General features: G+C 40.3%; 1 protein-coding gene across 1 annotated transcript in view; it reads right to left on the reverse strand.

The window, feature by feature from the left end:
- Positions 1-18,062, reverse strand: part of MAP2K6 (mitogen-activated protein kinase kinase 6) — a 108,549-nt gene that overhangs the window by 11,837 nt on the left and 78,650 nt on the right. The window contains exons 3-10 of the mRNA XM_004592952.4: positions 10,545-10,593; positions 9,657-9,770; positions 8,005-8,124; positions 7,549-7,665; positions 6,867-6,918; positions 4,742-4,869; positions 3,416-3,493; positions 1,574-1,713 (exon numbers count right to left, since the gene is read on the reverse strand). Of these exons, the coding sequence (XP_004593009.1) occupies positions 1,574-1,713; positions 3,416-3,493; positions 4,742-4,869; positions 6,867-6,918; positions 7,549-7,665; positions 8,005-8,124; positions 9,657-9,770; positions 10,545-10,593 (798 nt within the window). The remainder of the gene's footprint in view (positions 1-1,573; positions 1,714-3,415; positions 3,494-4,741; positions 4,870-6,866; positions 6,919-7,548; positions 7,666-8,004; positions 8,125-9,656; positions 9,771-10,544; positions 10,594-18,062) is intronic.

The raw sequence follows: 18,062 nt of genomic DNA on the forward strand, positions 1-18,062 counted from the left end.
TTTCCTATGTGACCTTTAAACGTTTGTGGATAAGGCCAAACAATGAAACAAAACAGACAAACCAAGTTGTGGAATCCAGAAAGCAAAACACCGATCCCATTTCAACCTGGCAAATGTATACTCACTCAAGGAAAACAGAATGAAGGACACACCCCAGGAGCCCAGAGGACACATATTTTACAGACACTCGGCTAGTGTGTTAGAATTTAGTGTCTCGTTCTACCAGCTCTAACTTCGGACCAGAAATGGTCTCCCCAAGAAACTGTTCAACCCATCTGGACAATAAGTAGCTGGACTCTATGCCTGGTATACGTTTGCAAGGAAAGAATCTTGATTGAATTTGAACTGTAATACTGCATCAAGGTGGAGGAATCCACCAGGGGGGAGTGGCGTGGGGAGGGGTGGAGGGATTCCCAGAGCCTATGAAACTGTCACATAATGCAAAATAATTAATAAAAAAAAGAAAAAATGCTTCATTCTAGAATGACTATAACTGAAAAAAATCAAAAGTAATCAAAAATATTACTGAAAAGTAAAAAAAAAAAAAAAAAAAAAAAAAAGAATTTAGTGTCCCGGCTCCTGTCTGTCCATTCAGCTAAAACCAAGACCAAAATCAAACAACTATAGACCAGCCTCACATAGTATTAGGAGGAAAGTAGTAAAGAAGAGAAGAGACCTAGAATTAACACTGTCCAAAAGATGTTAGTCCCACAAAATTAGAGAGAGTTGCCTTGAATTCTTGTGCTTCCCAGGGAAGCTCTAATTGGAACACTTCCCCCAAAGGGCATAGAGGCCAAGTTAACAATACCATGATGAAGCAGTTACTCTGTTCTTCTGTAAATCAAAAGCATTCAGAATTGGGGGCCCTTTCTAAGCCAGGTGTGGTAAGAACTGCTCCCCTCCAAGTCCAAGGGATGCCCAGATAAACCATGTTGACTCATTTGGATGACATCTGTGCCCTAGTATCTGCAAAGGTTGTGTTTATGACGTTGGGCTAGACTCTTGGGGATGCCAGGCAGATGGAAAGTACTCAAATGTGTGAGCAACTCTCCTCCCTCTTAACTTTCCTGGATGACACAGGCAATGAAAACAGTTGGCGCCTTCCACAATACTTCCTAAGTCACTCTACCCAAGACTCAGTACCTTCACATTTAAAGTGATTCTTTGAAGCCACTGCCAATTCCTAGGCTTCTAATGGGTTCCGTCGTCTTTTTTATTTCTGTACTAGTCGACACTGACTCGCTTATAATCCCTAGAAGGGAGTTTTTTGTTTTTGTTTTTGTTTTTGTTTTTGTGACACCGTGCAAGGCGCATCTGCTTTATCCATCTGAGATTCCCCAATCCCATACGCATATCTCCATCCATGGACTTGCCGTATCGCAGGACAATTATCAATGTAGGAAATTCCCCTACTGAACTGTGAGCTCAAGGAGGGCAAGGCCTGTGACCATGCCATCCTTGTCTCTCCAAAGGCGGTATTCCACAAACACTGCTGGGATGAATATGCGCAGGATGCGTAACACCTGCTGGAGGACTCTGTTAACACCAGCACTTGGCGAGGAGGCTGTCTTACCACTGTGAGGTAAAATCAACAAACTCTGCTGAGAACTTCTCTGCTGGGAGCTGTGGCGATGGTTCCTCTACCACCTGCTTGAGCTGCTGGAAGGGAGTCCCCCAAGAATCGTAGGGAAACCGGAGGATGGCCAACTCAATCTAGGAGAGGACACAAGAAGACCACGGCATGAATGCAGCTGCCTTAGGGAAACAGCACATTTCAATCCAGGCAAGCCAGAGTGAAATAAAAATCTCTCTCAAGCTGCCATTTAATTGGGCAAGAAGAACTCTTCTTGATTATTTTCCCTCAAATTCCTAATGTCAGGGATTGTTAAAATAATAATGCCTAACTACAGAAAGCAGTTTAAACTTAAAACTCATCTAACATTGGATGGGTGTTGTGGCATAGCAGGCTAAGCAGTGCCTGGGTTCCAGTCCTGCTCTACTTCCAGTCCAGCTGGTGTGTACCCTGTGAGGCAGCAGGTGAAAGTCTAAGAATTTTGGTCCATGGCACCCACATGAGAAATCTAGATGGAGTTCCTGGCCCCTGGCTTCAGCCTGACCCCAGTCCCTGTGTTGCAAACATGTGGATGCTCATTCTCTCTCTGTGTCTATCAAGTAAACAAAAAGAATCAAAAAAAAAAAAAATACAATTAGGTAAAACATATTATTTACTAAACTCAACTGTGACGGTTCACAGAAATTCTAAGAGAATCTAAGACAATTCCAGTTCACACCCTGAGGTCTGGACAGGGCTGGACATCTGCTGCCATCTGCAGGTCCATTCGTGAAAAAGCCAAAAAAAAAAAAAAGGAATCTAGGACCCAATGACTGAGCCTTTTCTGGACTTGAGCAAAGACCGCTTTCTGCAAGGGGATCATGTGTTTGCAGAGCAGGAATGTACAATGACTCACAGAGAAGAAGCCAGGAGCACAGTGGAGAATTCCAGGCACAGGTGTTACACTGAAAATTGATGAACACTGAGGTATAAATAAGGAACTGTTCATACACATGCAGGGTCGTGCTTAAAGAAATGGAGCTGTTGCTTTCAAGTCTTTTTTTTTTTAAGACTTGCTTATTTATTTGAAATGCAGCATTACATACAGAGAGGAGAGGCAGGAAAAGAAAGAAACTCATGGACTGCTTCATTTCCCAAACGGCCGCAACGGCCCAGACTGGGTCAGATTGAATCCAGGACCCAAGAGCTTGCAGCTCTCCCCTGTGGCTGTAGGGTTGCCAGGCCTTGGGCTGTCCTCTGCTGGTTCCCCAAGTGCATGAGCAGGGAGCTGGATCAGAAGTGGAACGGCTGGGACTCGAAATGACATCCATATGGGTAGGTGTGCTGCAGGCTGAAGCTTAACCCACTATGCCTTGGTGCTGGCCTTTAGAATATACCTGATCAAGTCTTTAGAATATACCTGATCTATTCAGTAATGAAAGCTAAAATAAAAATGTCCTGGGAAGCAGACCCACGGCCTGGATAACAAAGCCCTTCGGGGATCTTTGTGTAGCTTCAGCTGTGTGCTTTGGCAAGAACAATTTACGTTTTAAACCCTAACTGGAGTCTTGTCAAACACTCCCACTTTCCAGATGAGGACAGAAAATGCACATGACTACATCATTTACTCAAGAGTCTACAACCAAGAGGTGGAAAAAAGAGAAAGCGTGGTTTGCACAATCCCAGCTCAATACTTCTTCTATAAGACGCTACAAATGATCATCTCTTAAAGTCTCTTGTCATCTCAGACAGACACGAAAGCTGGAGACCAGCACTCAGGACATGGCAGCCTGGTCCCAAGGTCCACCCAACTGCAGCCACATCCCCAGAACCTCGCAGCCCACGGCGATTGTCATACACTACCATGGTGATGCCCAAACTCCAAATGTCAGACTTCACACTGTACCCCTTCTGGTTGAGCTCTGGGTTTATTCTTTCAGGCTGGAAAGGAGAGAGACAAGTGAGAAACTGGAAAGATAGCTAAGACGACTCTTTGAACTCAATGAAGTTTCTAGGGGTGGGGTTAGCACCCCTGCCCAATGAGTGTGCTAAGCTGTCATGAACATGACAGCCTAGCCAAGAAGACTCCATAAATACAACAACTAACCACATTTCCAATGAAATTTCCATCTATGTTAGTATTTTCTCAGACAGTAGTGGGTCAGCTTCCCTACCCAACCAATTTCAGTTTTGCCTTAAGAATAAATAGAGCATGTGATATAAAACCCCATGGGACAAGTAGACTCATCCTTGTTTAAAAAAAAAAAAAAAAGCAGTTGAGTCATTGAGAATGACAAGGTTGCTATCTGGGGAACATAAACCCAACTAGCTTTTATCAAAACATGGAGAGGAAGCTTTTGGATCCCAAAGAGGAGTACATGTCCAACCAGTTTATACCATCAGTGAAAGAGAACCCCAGAGTCTTCTCTGCTTATCGCAACAAATGCACACAATCGGGAAGTTCTCTTATCATGACCCCAACTGCCTTCTTTTGGGTAACTTAAATTGTGCTTAATTATTCTGTCCTCAACAAACCAGGAGGTGCTCACCTCCAAGTCAGTGAAAATTTTATGGGCTGTGTGGATTAGTTGTTGTTTGTTTCAAATAACGCACTGCTTCTGTTTTTTTTTTTAAAAAAAAAAAACAAATGTAGAATGCTATTGTCTGAATGCTGTACCTTCCTCCTCCAAAATTCATTCGTTAACACTAATCCCAATTTGCTTCTAGGAGGCAAAATCTTTGAGCAGTGACAGAGTCACGGAGTGGCACCCTCAAGAATGGACTCCTTGTTCTCAGCAAAGAGGCTCTTCCTTCATACAAGGGCACAGCTTGAAGGCAATGCTTGCGAGCCAGGAAAAACAGACCCTGAATCTAGAAGCACCTTGATCCTGAACTTCCAAGCCTCCAAAAGGACGAGAAACACACTTTTGCTGTTTATTACCATGGAGTTTACAGGTATTTCGTTAAACACATCCAAGAGGACTACAGCAATGTTTGCAGCAAATATCTAAGGATTTCAGAGAGAAAACCTTTTTTTGGAATAAAGAAGATGCAGACTGTTTCTCGAATCTTACGGATATTTCCAGTTTTTTTCTCCAAGGCCATCACTCATTTCCCACTTCCTGGCAGGTGCCAGGAAGTTTTGCCGGCAAAAATTATTTTGATATTATATTCAGCTGCTATACTTACAGCCATGTACGGTTTGCAACCTGCATCGATTGTTTTAGCAACAGAATCCACCAGGTAGCCACTGATTCCAAAGTCACACATCTTCACTTGGCCCAAGGCATTAATGAGCACATTAGAAGGCTTGACATCTGAAAGTAAGAACAGCAAGAATGCCATGTTTCCAGCATGTTCGGAAAATTCATCTCCCTACCAGCAGGTGGCCTGAAATCTTCACTTGTCCAATACCGTCTTTGCCCTAAGGTGTGCAGCATCAAAGTAACTGTCAATCTAGAAACATATTTAACTGCTACTTACTGCTTTCAACTTGCTTTTAGTAGATGTCTTTGGGATTACGGAATAAAAACCAGGAAAAAAGGTTCTATGCATTTTTCACTTTCATTGCTCCCCATCTATGTAGCATGAACTTAAAAAATTATTACTGAACCTAATGCCCAGTTCAAAATGATCCGTTACATGCAAGGTATTTCCAAAGTTCTTGGAAACTGAAATTAGAGATTACAGAAGAAACTGAAATCTATGCATGAAGAGATTCTTCAGTTCATGGAAAACATGTTATAATCACTAATTTAAAAGAAAAAAAAAAGGTGTAGTAAAATAATTGTGTCTTTTAACTCCATGATTTTTTTTGAAGTACCTTTACATATAATGAAGAAATAGCAGATCAAACAGTGAAAGGTAGATTTTAATACAGTGATCAAAGCAATTAGTTCTGCGAGAGATGGTTCAGAAACATGCGACAGTTTATACGGGATATTATCAGGTATGTTCTAGGTGAGTTCTTCAGACGAGAGGCATGGCCTACCCATTCACACGCTGCAGAAAAACGCAATACCATTATCTCTGGAAATGGAATTAGAAAATATAGGACTTTTTTTTCCATGTATGTCATGTCTCACAGGGGACATGGAAACAGAAACGGACAGTAAATCTAAACGCCTTAAAAATTGTCCTTTATATTTTTTCCAGAAACTGAATGATACATATTAAATTTCATTTCATTATTTTTAATATCTTGCATACATTACGCAGGATAAAACAGTAGTTCTTGATCCTGAAATAGACCCTGAAAACTCAGTTTCACATTTGTGAGCAATCCACAATCTTGTTTCAATATGTATTCCTCTCCACAGTTCTCCTCATCTTTCTATTTTCTCCCGTTTTTAAGGACAACAATTAATAAAAATAAAACAACAAAAATAGGGACTCTGGGCAAGACATTTTACATTATTTCCAGCCTCAAAAAAGATTTTTAAAAAGTTCTACCCAACCCACAAAGCTTGACTAAACTCATTACTTTGCAAGAATTTTCTCAAAGACCCGACTAGGTGTACATTTCCAAGGCTTTCACTGGCTTTAGTCTTCCAGTGACAAACAACTCCTGTCTACATTCTACCTATACTTGCATATCTGATAATTTCATATTTGTAGGGTGATTTATTCTTTTCTGTGTTGCTTTTATATCTTTATTTTTTTTCCTCTGCCAAGACAACTCGGTAGAATGTTCATAAAGATATATTCTGTCCTCAGATTCCTTTTAAGGCAACTGCTAGATCTTAAGATGCTTTAAAGGAGATTATAAGAACTAAAGAGATGAATAAATGGATGGATGGAAGATAGAAAAATGAATGAGCAAATGAAGAGATGAAAGTACAACCGTAAGGGAGAAAGTGAAGGTGGGAGAGAGGAAAGTGAAATAGTTTATGTGGCCTTCTGGCTATCTGAAATGGTTCTGTTTCACACCAGAGACTTTGATACTTTCTGAGCACAAGAGTCACCAGGCGACCTTGTTAAAATGCAGAATTCTGATTGAACTGTTGACTGTTTTCTTAACTAGGCCCCACATAATGATCAATATAAGATGAATTTTTATATATTTCCTAAACTAGATGAATAATACAATCTCACCGCACTGCTTGGCAACTGTACTTTATACTCCACTATGTACAGCACATGCCTTCCTTTGTTTTCAGCTATGTATCTGGGTGGCTATCCAGTCTCAGGGGACGCCCTTGGTCCTTTTGCCTGACTCACTTCCACATCCATCCTCAAAGACAGAAAAAGGGACGGCAGGTTATAGAAAAGAACTTTAGCAAAGGAACAGCCCAGAGAACGCCACAGTCCTTACCTCGATGAATGACGGAGAGCTTACTGTGTAAGTGTTCTAACGCTTTTACAATCTGCAAGAGAAACACAGATAAATGTATTTATCCCAAATCAGAAAGATATCGAATAACACAACAGTGTATCCAGGCTTTTTATCCCTGGTTGAAGGAGACAGGGTGAGGTATTTTCTCAAATAGTGGTGTCCTATCTAGAATAATGCACACATTAGACTCCACAGAGGACCACATCCCAGAGCAGAGAGGATGCCTCTTGCCATCTGTCTTGTGCCCATTTGTCCTCACAAATTATTTTTCTTCTCTGCCCTCCTGAGCATGAATACCCATTCAGGTAGCAGCCATTCTTTGTATTAATTTTTCTTCCTTTTGCTGTCAGGGTTTTTTTTAATCAAAAATCTACAAACAAAAAGTGAAATAGAGGAATTTCAGAATATAAACAGAAATGCAACCCTAGCAGGTGAATGCACTATTCACAGTCATTTAATGTAGAGATGACAAAAACCAGTGTGTGGAAGCAATTTCTCCTACATGGCGCTCAAGAGGTAAGATGCTTTTGTATCTATCCCCCAATAAAAGCATTCAGTAGGGATACACTGGATCATAGCCATGGTCCAGGCAGTATTTTATATTGAAGACATACAGACACATGTCCCAGAGTGCTCATGTTTTTGTTCATGGTGTACTCACAGAAACAGCTATTTTCCCTAAGATGTCCTCTGGAATTGTTTGGCCTTTATCAATGACTTGCTTGTAGAATTTATCTAGTGATGTGTCCATGAGTTCCATGCAGATCCAGACATCACCCTGAAGATCAAGAATTCACAGATGGTTACAGAAAATAGAAAGGGGGGAAAAGAAGAAATAGCAACACCTGTTCTTCAGAATTATCATTTGCTTGAGTTTTAGGAGAAAAAAAAAGAGTTTCAGCAACTTCAAAATAACTGAGCACATTTGGGAATCCCATCAGTTCAAGCCAGCTGAATACATGGGGATAGCATTGCTGGACAGGTGGAAAATCCTCCACACAGGACCAATAAGATCAGTAAGATACGATGCCATGATTGTGTGTGGGACGCATCTGTTCCGATAAACTGCTTTGCAAGTTGCTAGTCTCCCTGGACTTAGTGTTGAAAAATCACCTACCTCCCGAAAGAGTGCGCCGTAAAAGGTGACGGTAAAGGGACAATCCACTGTCCTCATGGATATATCCAGATCCATCAACAGCCTTTTTTGCTCCTGGCTGTTTACTGTGGCCCGGATCCGCTGAATGGGAATGCATACAAAACTTATGGTTATTACCGGGAGGACATCCACCAATGAGGCAGGGACCTTAAAGAGTTCTGTAATAAGAACAGTCCAAAAATTCACAAAACAACTCGGCGTTTTGAATCTCAACTCTAAGCAATCAGCTATTTGTAAGAGGAAAAACAAGAAAGGGGCAAAATGTCTGACAATTAAAATGCCAGATCAGACACCTTCATTCCAGGTTGAAGTACCTGGTTCTGTCATTGAGTTCCAACATCTGATTCAGCTTCCCATGAAGGCAGACTTTAGAAGTTAGTGGCGATGGGTCAAATAATTGGATCTCTGCCACATCCATGGGAGACCTGGATTGAATTATCAGCTCCTGAATTCAGCCATGAGTTTTTTGTGGGCATTTGTGAATGAACCAGTTTATGTGAGTACTCTATGGGTTCCTCTGTACCTAACTTTGGAAACCTGTATCTAACTTTGAGACAACCATACTTGTCCCTTGGTATCTCTAAAAGATTGGTTCAAGGACCCTCCCTCTCCTATAGCAAAACCCAAGGACATGAAAGTTCTCTATATGAAATGACACTGTAATTACACATCACCTACACAAATGTTCCCATTGGCTTTAAATCTGAACATTTAAAATATCTACTGCAGTGTAAATGCCATACAGATGGTTATTCTACTGTATTGTCGAGAGAGAAACGACAAGAAGGAAATCCACTCATGTTTAATACAAGCATTTTTTCCCAAACATTTTCAACCCACATCCAGCTGAATACTTAGATTTGAAGCCCATGGAAAGAGTGGATAACTAGAATTGGAATAAATACCTATTATAAGAAAATCAGTGCAGCGAGAGGGGAAAGGAGCAAGCAAACAGAAGTGGAAGCGCTGTTTGTGCCTATCGCAGGGCTTCTGAGAGAACAAAACCAGTCACACCAACACACATTGCCTTCTAGAAATGTGATTATGTCATAAAGTGACAGGAAAGAGATCATATCACTAAGTCTTCACTTTTTTTTTTCTTTTTGCCTACTTAGCAAAGGATCAGTAGATGAACCAACTGAAAAATCTACAAGAAAAGAGGGAGAAATCTTCATTCTCCAAGAGCAAAAGGGCCTGAGCCACTGGACCATTGCTAACACTGAGTCAAAGCCACCAGCCTTTTTCTTTCTCTCAGTTTTTCTTTATCTTATATCAGAAGCAGGGAGAGTTCTCACCCATGGGTTCACATTCCAACCGACTGAGGCTGAAGCAGAGAACTAAGACACAATCCAGGCCTAAGATGGGGGGAAGAAAACCAGTTACTTGAGCCATTACTACTGGTTCCCTGGGTCTCCCTGGGTCTGCACCGGCAGGAAGATGCATTCAGGAGCCGGAGCCAAAATCAAACCCGAGTGGTCAGACGTGGGGCGAAGGCAGGTAACGCCAGGCTAGCATTCCTGCTTCAGTCTTTGGTGGAAGGGGCTGGTTCACAGTTGAGATGGACAAATGCATACACTGCAGATGGAAAACATTTGGGGAAACATCAACTCTACCTTCACCGCCATGATCTGCCCGCTGGGCACGTGCCGCATCTTCTCCACCACCCCGTACGCACCTCGTCCCAGTTCCATTATAGGTTCCAGGTCATCTGCCTTAACCTCAAAGTTCTGCAAGAGAAAGAAAATAACAGCCAAACAGGGAAGAGATACAAACAGTAGGCACAGCCTGTGTTGTCCACTACCTGGTTTCTCACAGTGTGATAAGGATTCTTTCCGGGACTGAAACTTTCCCGCGTTGTGTCAGGTTGTCGAAGCAGCTGCTTTCAAGGCGATGTTACAAGACGAACTAGGAGTTGCAAAGACTCCACAATAGGCTCCCTGCTTGCCACAAGCAACACAGAGACTCAACTCCATCCAACTCAGCTTTTGAACGGCTCACTTAGAGCCACCTACTCTGCAGGTTGTTGACCAACACTATGTTAATCATGTTTATCATCCATGACTGGCTGATAGCAAATAAGTCAACAGCTGCACTTTGAGAAATGCCCACCCAATCAAAACACCTCTCTTCAAACTCCTCCCATCAGAATCTCAATAGCCGGATTACAATTCATCACTCAACCATATTTTACTCAACCACACTTTACTCTCTAGATTTTTAGTCATGTTTAATCCTCAAAACAATGTATAGATGACACGATAATTGTACATCAATGGGACAAGGCGCGATCTTTCAACACGGATACAGGGTGTAACCATGATAGCAGGATAACCGGTCTACCTTTGAAATGCTGTTTCTTTCTACTGGAAACATCTGGAATTCTTTTAAACTCAAACTTTTTCCACTCATTCCCTGACAGCACATTACAGAAAGTAACTTTGTAACCTTTATGGTTCAGTCAGAAAACAAAGCATGCAGTTGAAACGCATGCCTTTTCTCACCTGATTTCCAATAGAAATGCAAGCCTTGGAGTCTAAATCTCGAGGTGGCCTAAAAAGATAAAAGGAAAAGAGAAGCAACCTGAGATGTGTTGTCAGGTGTCTTTCCACAGCCTTATGCAACGGGAGCGGCTCTTCCTTCAGAGGAAGGAGGAAACGAGAGAAAGTGACAAAAGGACGTGAAAGTACAGGAGGAAAAATAATGTGCATCACTTAATCTCCTCCAGCTTCCTTTTCTTCCTTAATACGGGGATGTGACTATATTGCATTAGCACCTCACAGAGTAGGAACGAGCGTTAAATTCGATGTGCCAGATAAAACACTTAGCAGAATGCTTGGCATATAGTAAATATCCAATTAATAGCAGCCATCTGGTATAGAGTGAGATGGTAATTCTACTATACTAGTCAGCCTCATGCTTTTGTTTTCATCCAATTACTTCATCCCTCCTTCCACAATTTTTCTAAATGTCTGATGATTCTTTCACTTTAAAAATGATCAAAACTTAGAATTCCATATCTAACCATTTGCTTCACAGGTGGACAAAAAAAAAAAAAGCATGGTGAAGCGAGCTGCCTGGAGTCCCAGCGGCCCGAGGCCCTGATTCCCAGCTCAGAATTCGGACCAACTTTCCAAAGTTGGCTGGTGATGCTGATGGCAGTGTGCACACTTCAGCAGTCAAACTCACAAGAGTTTGTGTTGCCAGAATATGTTTTCGCGTATTTGTTTGTGTCAGTTGAAGCCTGTCTCTGCCATTCCCAGGCTACACAGGAGACGGATGTTTACCCGTGGTTGGGCCCCTGTTTGGGATCCTAGGAAAAGCATTTTCTCGAATTAAGTGCATTACAGGTATCATGACCAAGGTAGCATGCCTAGATAATCAAGCCAACCAACCAACAATCAAAGACAAAAGAATTCTAGTGCAGCAATTGCACATGGTAACCAAGCAGGTTGAAACCCCAGTCTCCGTGGAGCACAATGCCAGCCACGCTGTTTTTAGAAAAAAAAGCAAAATTAGGAGGAAGAAAAAACAAAGCGAAAAGAATCTTTTGGCAATGACCATGTTTCCCAGCACTGAAGTGTTATGATTCTATCTTCGTTACTGATACTAAACATACACGAAGCTGATAAGGAAGAACTAAGAAAATCTCCACAGATACAAACACAGATCTTAGATTTTTCAGTACAAGTCTTCCCTTATCTCCAACTTCCCTTGATACAGAATACTTGAAGTCCTTCTATTCAAACTAAAAGGAAAAGACCAAAAAAAACCACACAACAAAACACACAAATACACACACACACACACAAATGGTGGTGACGTTTCGGTGCCATTTGTGTTTCTGACCCATTTGTGCTTGTGAGCACTGAATCTTTCTTCAGAAAATTTCCCAGAAGAATCAAATTTCTAGAAATTCACTGTTTCTCCACCTTTCACAATTTATTTGTTTGTATTGCTTGCAAGGGTGCTTTGAAATAAAGACAGAAATGACTTGAAACATGTGTCTAATGTGAACAATAAAAAAATCCTTTGTAATTATTCAGCGCTCTGCCTTTTAAAAAGTATGAGGCCACAAAAAGATCACTTATTGTTGACAGCTAGCTTTGTTTTCTTGCCAATCTATGACGATACTAAATAAGACCTCTTGCAGGTCTCCTGTTGTTGTATTTTAAAACAGAACATGGCAGGTGGAAACCACTAGTCCAGTTAAGAATGACTGTTCCAAGGCAAATGGCTATAATAAATGGCAAAGACTATCCAATAGAAGCTGCTGTGGCCTAAGTATCCTAAAGTGTTTACTACACGGCCTTTAACATAATAAAAAAAAGTTTGTAGATCCTGGCTCTGTGTTTATATTGCACCTTGACCTAATCATAAGGCAAAATGCTATTCTCCAGGTTAAGAGAATTGAAATCTGAAAGTTCTGTGATATTTGAAGCTGTACAGTCATCAACAGAGCGGGAAATAAAACTCAACTCACCTGCATTGCAGGCTGTATTTGAGGAGGGGAAAGGAGAGAGAGTGCCATGATGGATATGGACTTAATGCTTCACTTCTCCTCAGACCTCTGTCCAAATCCAGGAACCTGTTCCCTAGGCCTCGAGCTTGTCTTATGAAAAAGAATCAATCCATCTGATCTTTGGGCCTTTGGCTTCATACAGTCTGCCAGAAACATCAATAGGTGAGACCAAGACTGACAGCCGGCACTGGATTGGCTGAGCTTGTGTCCTCTCTGTCCCGGGCTGGACACATCAGTCCACCTGGAACACTGACACTCGGCAGGAGTTTCATGCAGCAGTTGAATGCTCTCTGTCAACTTGTTTAATATTGTAATTTTGGAGGGGAAAAAACAAGTTTATTACAAGAATATTTTCCTAGAAGACCAAAGGTATTGAACAAAAATGTTTGATCTATTATGATAATTATTTTCTTAAAATCCTATACAAATATCACTCTGTAATTGTTGCTACAATGATTATTCAATGTTCTCACTATAAAGCTGCTTGGATTAGAGACTGTGTTAAATGTTTTAAATGAAATAGCTTCTTTAATTTTCATACCTCTTGAATGTATTATTATGCCTCTTTTAATGCAGAGAATTAACATTGAATTCAATTAAGTAATGTAAGTTTACTCAAAGATTACAAACCAGAGCTGTCCCACGATGACGGGTTTACTATAGAAACAAAGAGTACAGCCTCTTACTTAACTAGTCTGAGCTGTTTGGTTACAGTGTCTGCTTGTCTAATATTTGGCTAAGAAAATATAACTGAGAGCCAAAGACCCCTAAGTTTACGGCCCAGCTCTTCCGCTTAAAACTTGTGTTCTAATAATAACTGGGAGTTAGCTTGCGTTGGGCAGTTACAATGGGCCAGGCACTATTCTAGACATCTAATATGGATTATGACATTTAGTTCTCATAACAAACACATCATTGTTTATTCTAGTTTTTTAAAATGGAAAAACTAAAGCTTAGTCCAGTGAAGAGTCTTGCCGAAGTTGTTCAAAGAGTGAAGTCTGGATATCAAATACAAACTTGGGCATCGTGGCTCCACAGCCTGGCCTCCTGCCCACTAAACAATGCTTAACAGCTTGAAACAAAGCACCCGACCCTTGCACAGTTCTGCTTTTCTTCACTTGTCAACTGAGAGTAATAATAAAAAGGAAGAAAGAAAAAAAACCTGCCTCCTGATTTTCTTAGGAGGGTGAAAAGACTTGATATTGAAGAGCACAGAATTGATTTAGAATTAGTGGCAATCAATCAAATGAGGAGACAGCCCCGAAATCTGAGACACATTGGCAGGGGCGACTCAGAAGAAGAGCTCCAGCAGAGGGACCACCCACACGGAGCCAGGGAGAATGGAGCTCTGTCTCGTGCTGTTTATTTTTGTGTAGCACTGCAGAAGGAGGCAGCGTACGAATAGTAACAATCATCAAGCCAGCCTCAAAGCATTGCCAAAAAAAACACCTAATGTGGAAACTACTTCTTTAGGAGTACAAATTGAAGCCTTGTTATTAAAATAATAAAAATAAGACCAAGAACTCAAGTGGCTCAATGCTGCTGTGGACTTTAGAGTGGAACAGGAAAGCATATTGAAGAATACTCTACCACACGAGGGAAAGACAAAATAGAAATGACTTTCACCCTTACATAGATTTGTATTCATTGGCTTATACCAAGGAAGAAGTTATGGAGGCCTCCAAAAAAATCATAAAATGTAGAAAATGGCATAAACTAGTCAAAGGTAAAACAATCAGAAATTTCAAGGGAAGAAATACACAACAGTTGGATGGTTAATATAAGAATACAGAAAAAAGAAAATAACACTAGAATGCAATGAAAGTGAAAACAGGAAAACAATAAAAGAAAGGTATTGACAAACCTCAAGCAAAATTATCACAGATAATTAGAGTAGGTACAAATTACCAAGGGGAGGCAGAGAACAGGAGAACACACAACATGCTTTGGCTTCTGAAAGGGTGATTAGGAAATACTACAACAGCTTCACTCTGAGAAATGTGACAACTTCCCATCAACAGTGGATTCGGATATCTTCCTTCCCCCGCCCCGCCGACATCCTCACCAGCATTTACAGTTGTAAGGCTTTGGAAGATAACCTTTCAAATATGATAAGGTGAAACCTAGTTGAGGTTTTCATTTGCAACTACTAAAGCCATTTTTTTGGAAGACATTATAGAGATTCCTCAAAGATCTGAAAATAGACCTACCAGATACGACCCAGCCATTCTGCCCCTGGGGATCTGCCCAAATGAAATGAAATCAGCAAATGAAAAAATCATTTGTACCCTCATGACTCTTGCAGCTCAATTCAGAATGACAAGGATGTAGAATCCATGCAGATGTCCATCAAGTGAGGAATGGATAAAGACAACGTGCTACGCAAGAGGTGGATTGTTTATGGCCACCTCAGAGAATCAGTGTCCACATATAACTGATATTGCTACAGCCCATAAACAACGAAGGCCTAATCCTCACTGTACCTACATTAGGGCCCCAGAATACAAGAATTAACCTTCTCATTACAATGAAGTTATTCTCCTACATGGATGGGAGACACTCCAGTGGAAGCATGATGGACTTGGGAAAATTCACAATGGACACACATTATGAACCCAGAGGGGAGAACAGAGGTGAGGAGAGAGAATTTGGGGGGGGGGGGAGAAGGGAGAGGGGAGAGCCCATCGCCAAACAAATTGTATCAAAAAACAATAAAAAAAAAAAAATGTGCTATGTATACACTATAAAACACTACTCAGCCATAAAAAAGAATAAAATCCTGTTGTTTGTAACAAAATGGATGCAACTTATATATTAATTTTTTTAAAAAAAGTCTGAGAAATACAAATAACATGTTTTCTCTATGCGTGACAGTTAAGATAGAATATAAAATATCACGGGATGAAATAGTCCTTTTGTGACATGATTGTCATGTTCCGCCATTCTTTATATGCCTATGGAACTGGGGTCTTTCTACTTTTGACTTTTTCAAAGTTATGATTTGTGGCAAATTAAGCCTGTAAATATAGAGTGGATTAAAGTTATGTCTTAGCAAAACCTGAAGCAGATATGTGGGAGGGGGAGAAAGGGAAGCAAGATTGTCTTATTAGAACTGTACCCGTGGAATGCTTAAAATCTGTTCCATTATATTAATTAAAATGTGTTTAAAAGCATAACTGGACCAGCTCTTCTAAAAATACACACTACCAAAAATTAACTAAGATGAAATATGTAATCCGAATCGTCCTTTAGCTATGTTGAATGCTGAATTTATAATTAAAATTTTGCAAACACATATTCAGGTCTCTCACTAGAAAATGTTAGCAAGCACGCAAAGAATAAATGCCACCAATTTTATATGACGTGTGTCAGAAAACAGGAGAAGTAACACCTAGCAACTCATGTATATAAGACCAGTATGGCTATGATACTAGGAAAAAAAAAAAGAAAAATTGGATTGAGTAAACAGTAAAATAGTAAAGTCAAACATTTCCTGGCGCGGTGGCCTAGCGGCTAAAGTCCTCGCCTTGAACGTGCCAGGATCCCATATGGGCACCGATTCTAATCCTGGCAGACCTGCTTCCCATCCAGCTCCCTGCTTGTGGCCTGGGAAAGCAGTCAAGGACGATTGAAAGCCTTGGGACCCTGCACCTGCATAGGAGACCCGGAAGAGGCTCCTGGCTCTTGGCTTCGGATTGGCTCAGCTTCAGTCATCACATTGCTTGGGGAGTGAATCATTGGACAGAAGATCTTCCTCTCTGTCTCTCCTCCTCTCTGTATATCTGACTTTGTTATAAAAATAAATAAACCTTTTTTTAAAATCTCCCATTAATTTTGATGCAGAAAAAAATCCTCAACAAAATGCCAGTAAACAAAGTTTCCCCAATGTGAAAAAAAAAATTCCAAGTAACTGGCATTTGTTCTGTGTATGTAAGCCAACTTCAATATTTAAAAAACAATCTGTGTAATACACCATGTCGATAAGGCAAAGAAGAGAATCTGCTGATCACATCAATTGATGAAAAGAAGATTCTAAGCAAAATCCAACTCCACTCGAAGCTGCCAGTAAACTCTATGACCGCAAGGGGACATCTTTAGTCCCATAAACAGCATGTGCAAAACCTCCACGCTGAACATCATACTTCATAGTGAAAGACTGAATGTGTTTATTCCTGTTAGAAGGGAAACAAAGCAAGGTTTCCTGCCTCATCACTTAACCCAGAGGTGGACATTTAGGCTGGATATTTGGTGCACTACTTAGAATGCTAACATCTTATTGTTTCTCGGCCCTTGGGCTGAGAGCAACTGTAGAGTGTCATACCTCAGTGCGGAGTACCTGGATTTAATTTCTGGCTCCACTTTGGGTTCCTGCTTCCTGGTAATGTGCACCCTGGAAGGCAGCAGGTGATGGCTCAAATAGGTGCGTCTCTGCCACTCATGTGGGAGACCCAGACTGTGCCCCTGGGTCCTGTCCAGAGTTAGCTGTTGCCAGAATTTGACAAGTGAACCAGAAGACAAGTGGTAGACATTCTTGCCACTTCAACCAACAACAACAACAAAAATGCAAATTTGAAAAGAAGAAACAAAATTCTCTACTTGCAGATAGATTGGCTGTCTACATAGAAACCACCATGGAATCTAACAAAATTTTTTCTACAACAAATGAGTTTAGGAAAGTCAAAATCAATACTAAAGAATCAAATCATTTCTGTATGTTCACTATGAACAAGCTGAAACCAAAACCAAGCACTGAACACCACTGATATTTGTGTCCAAGAAAATGAAATATTTAGGCATAAATATTTCCAAAGCATAATATGTGGAAATTGTAAAGTGTTAGAAATTAATTAAAGAAAACCTAAATACTAAACATATATAATATAAATCTAAAGAATTGAAACCTCAATACATGTTAATGATTTAAGTATTCTATATATATATCAATTCTCCCAAAATGAATCTGTAGGTTAGACACAATTCCTACTAAACTCATCAACACAGACAAGCCTATTTTAAACCTTAAATGAAAAGAGAATAATGCTCCAAAAAAACTAATGTGACTTTGAAAAAACAAAAAGGAGAGAGTAGGAATTGCTTTTCTTGATGTTATGACTTAGTATATATATATATATGTATATACATATATATACATATATATATAGTTCTAATGATCAAAACAGTCTGAGTTTGGCAAAAGGACAAACATACAGGTCAATGATGCAGAACAGAGAACCGAGGAATAGATGAAAAAAAAGTTATCCAGATTGATACTAGGACAAGGTGCAAATGAATTTCAGTAGATAAGGAGTAGTCTTTTCAATAAATGATGTTGAAATAATTGGAAATGCATCACCAAAAATAAATAAATGTAAAACTCATCCTAAATTTCATCGCTTGTTCCATAAATAGCTCCAAATAAGAAACTCCATGTAAAATAGAAAAGTATTTAACTTCCACACGTTAAAAGCCTTGTTCTCCAAAAGACTGTGCTAGGACAAAA

Source organism: Ochotona princeps, chromosome 17, assembly GCF_030435755.1.
Source record: "Ochotona princeps isolate mOchPri1 chromosome 17, mOchPri1.hap1, whole genome shotgun sequence".
Taxonomy (NCBI): domain Eukaryota; kingdom Metazoa; phylum Chordata; class Mammalia; order Lagomorpha; family Ochotonidae; genus Ochotona; species Ochotona princeps.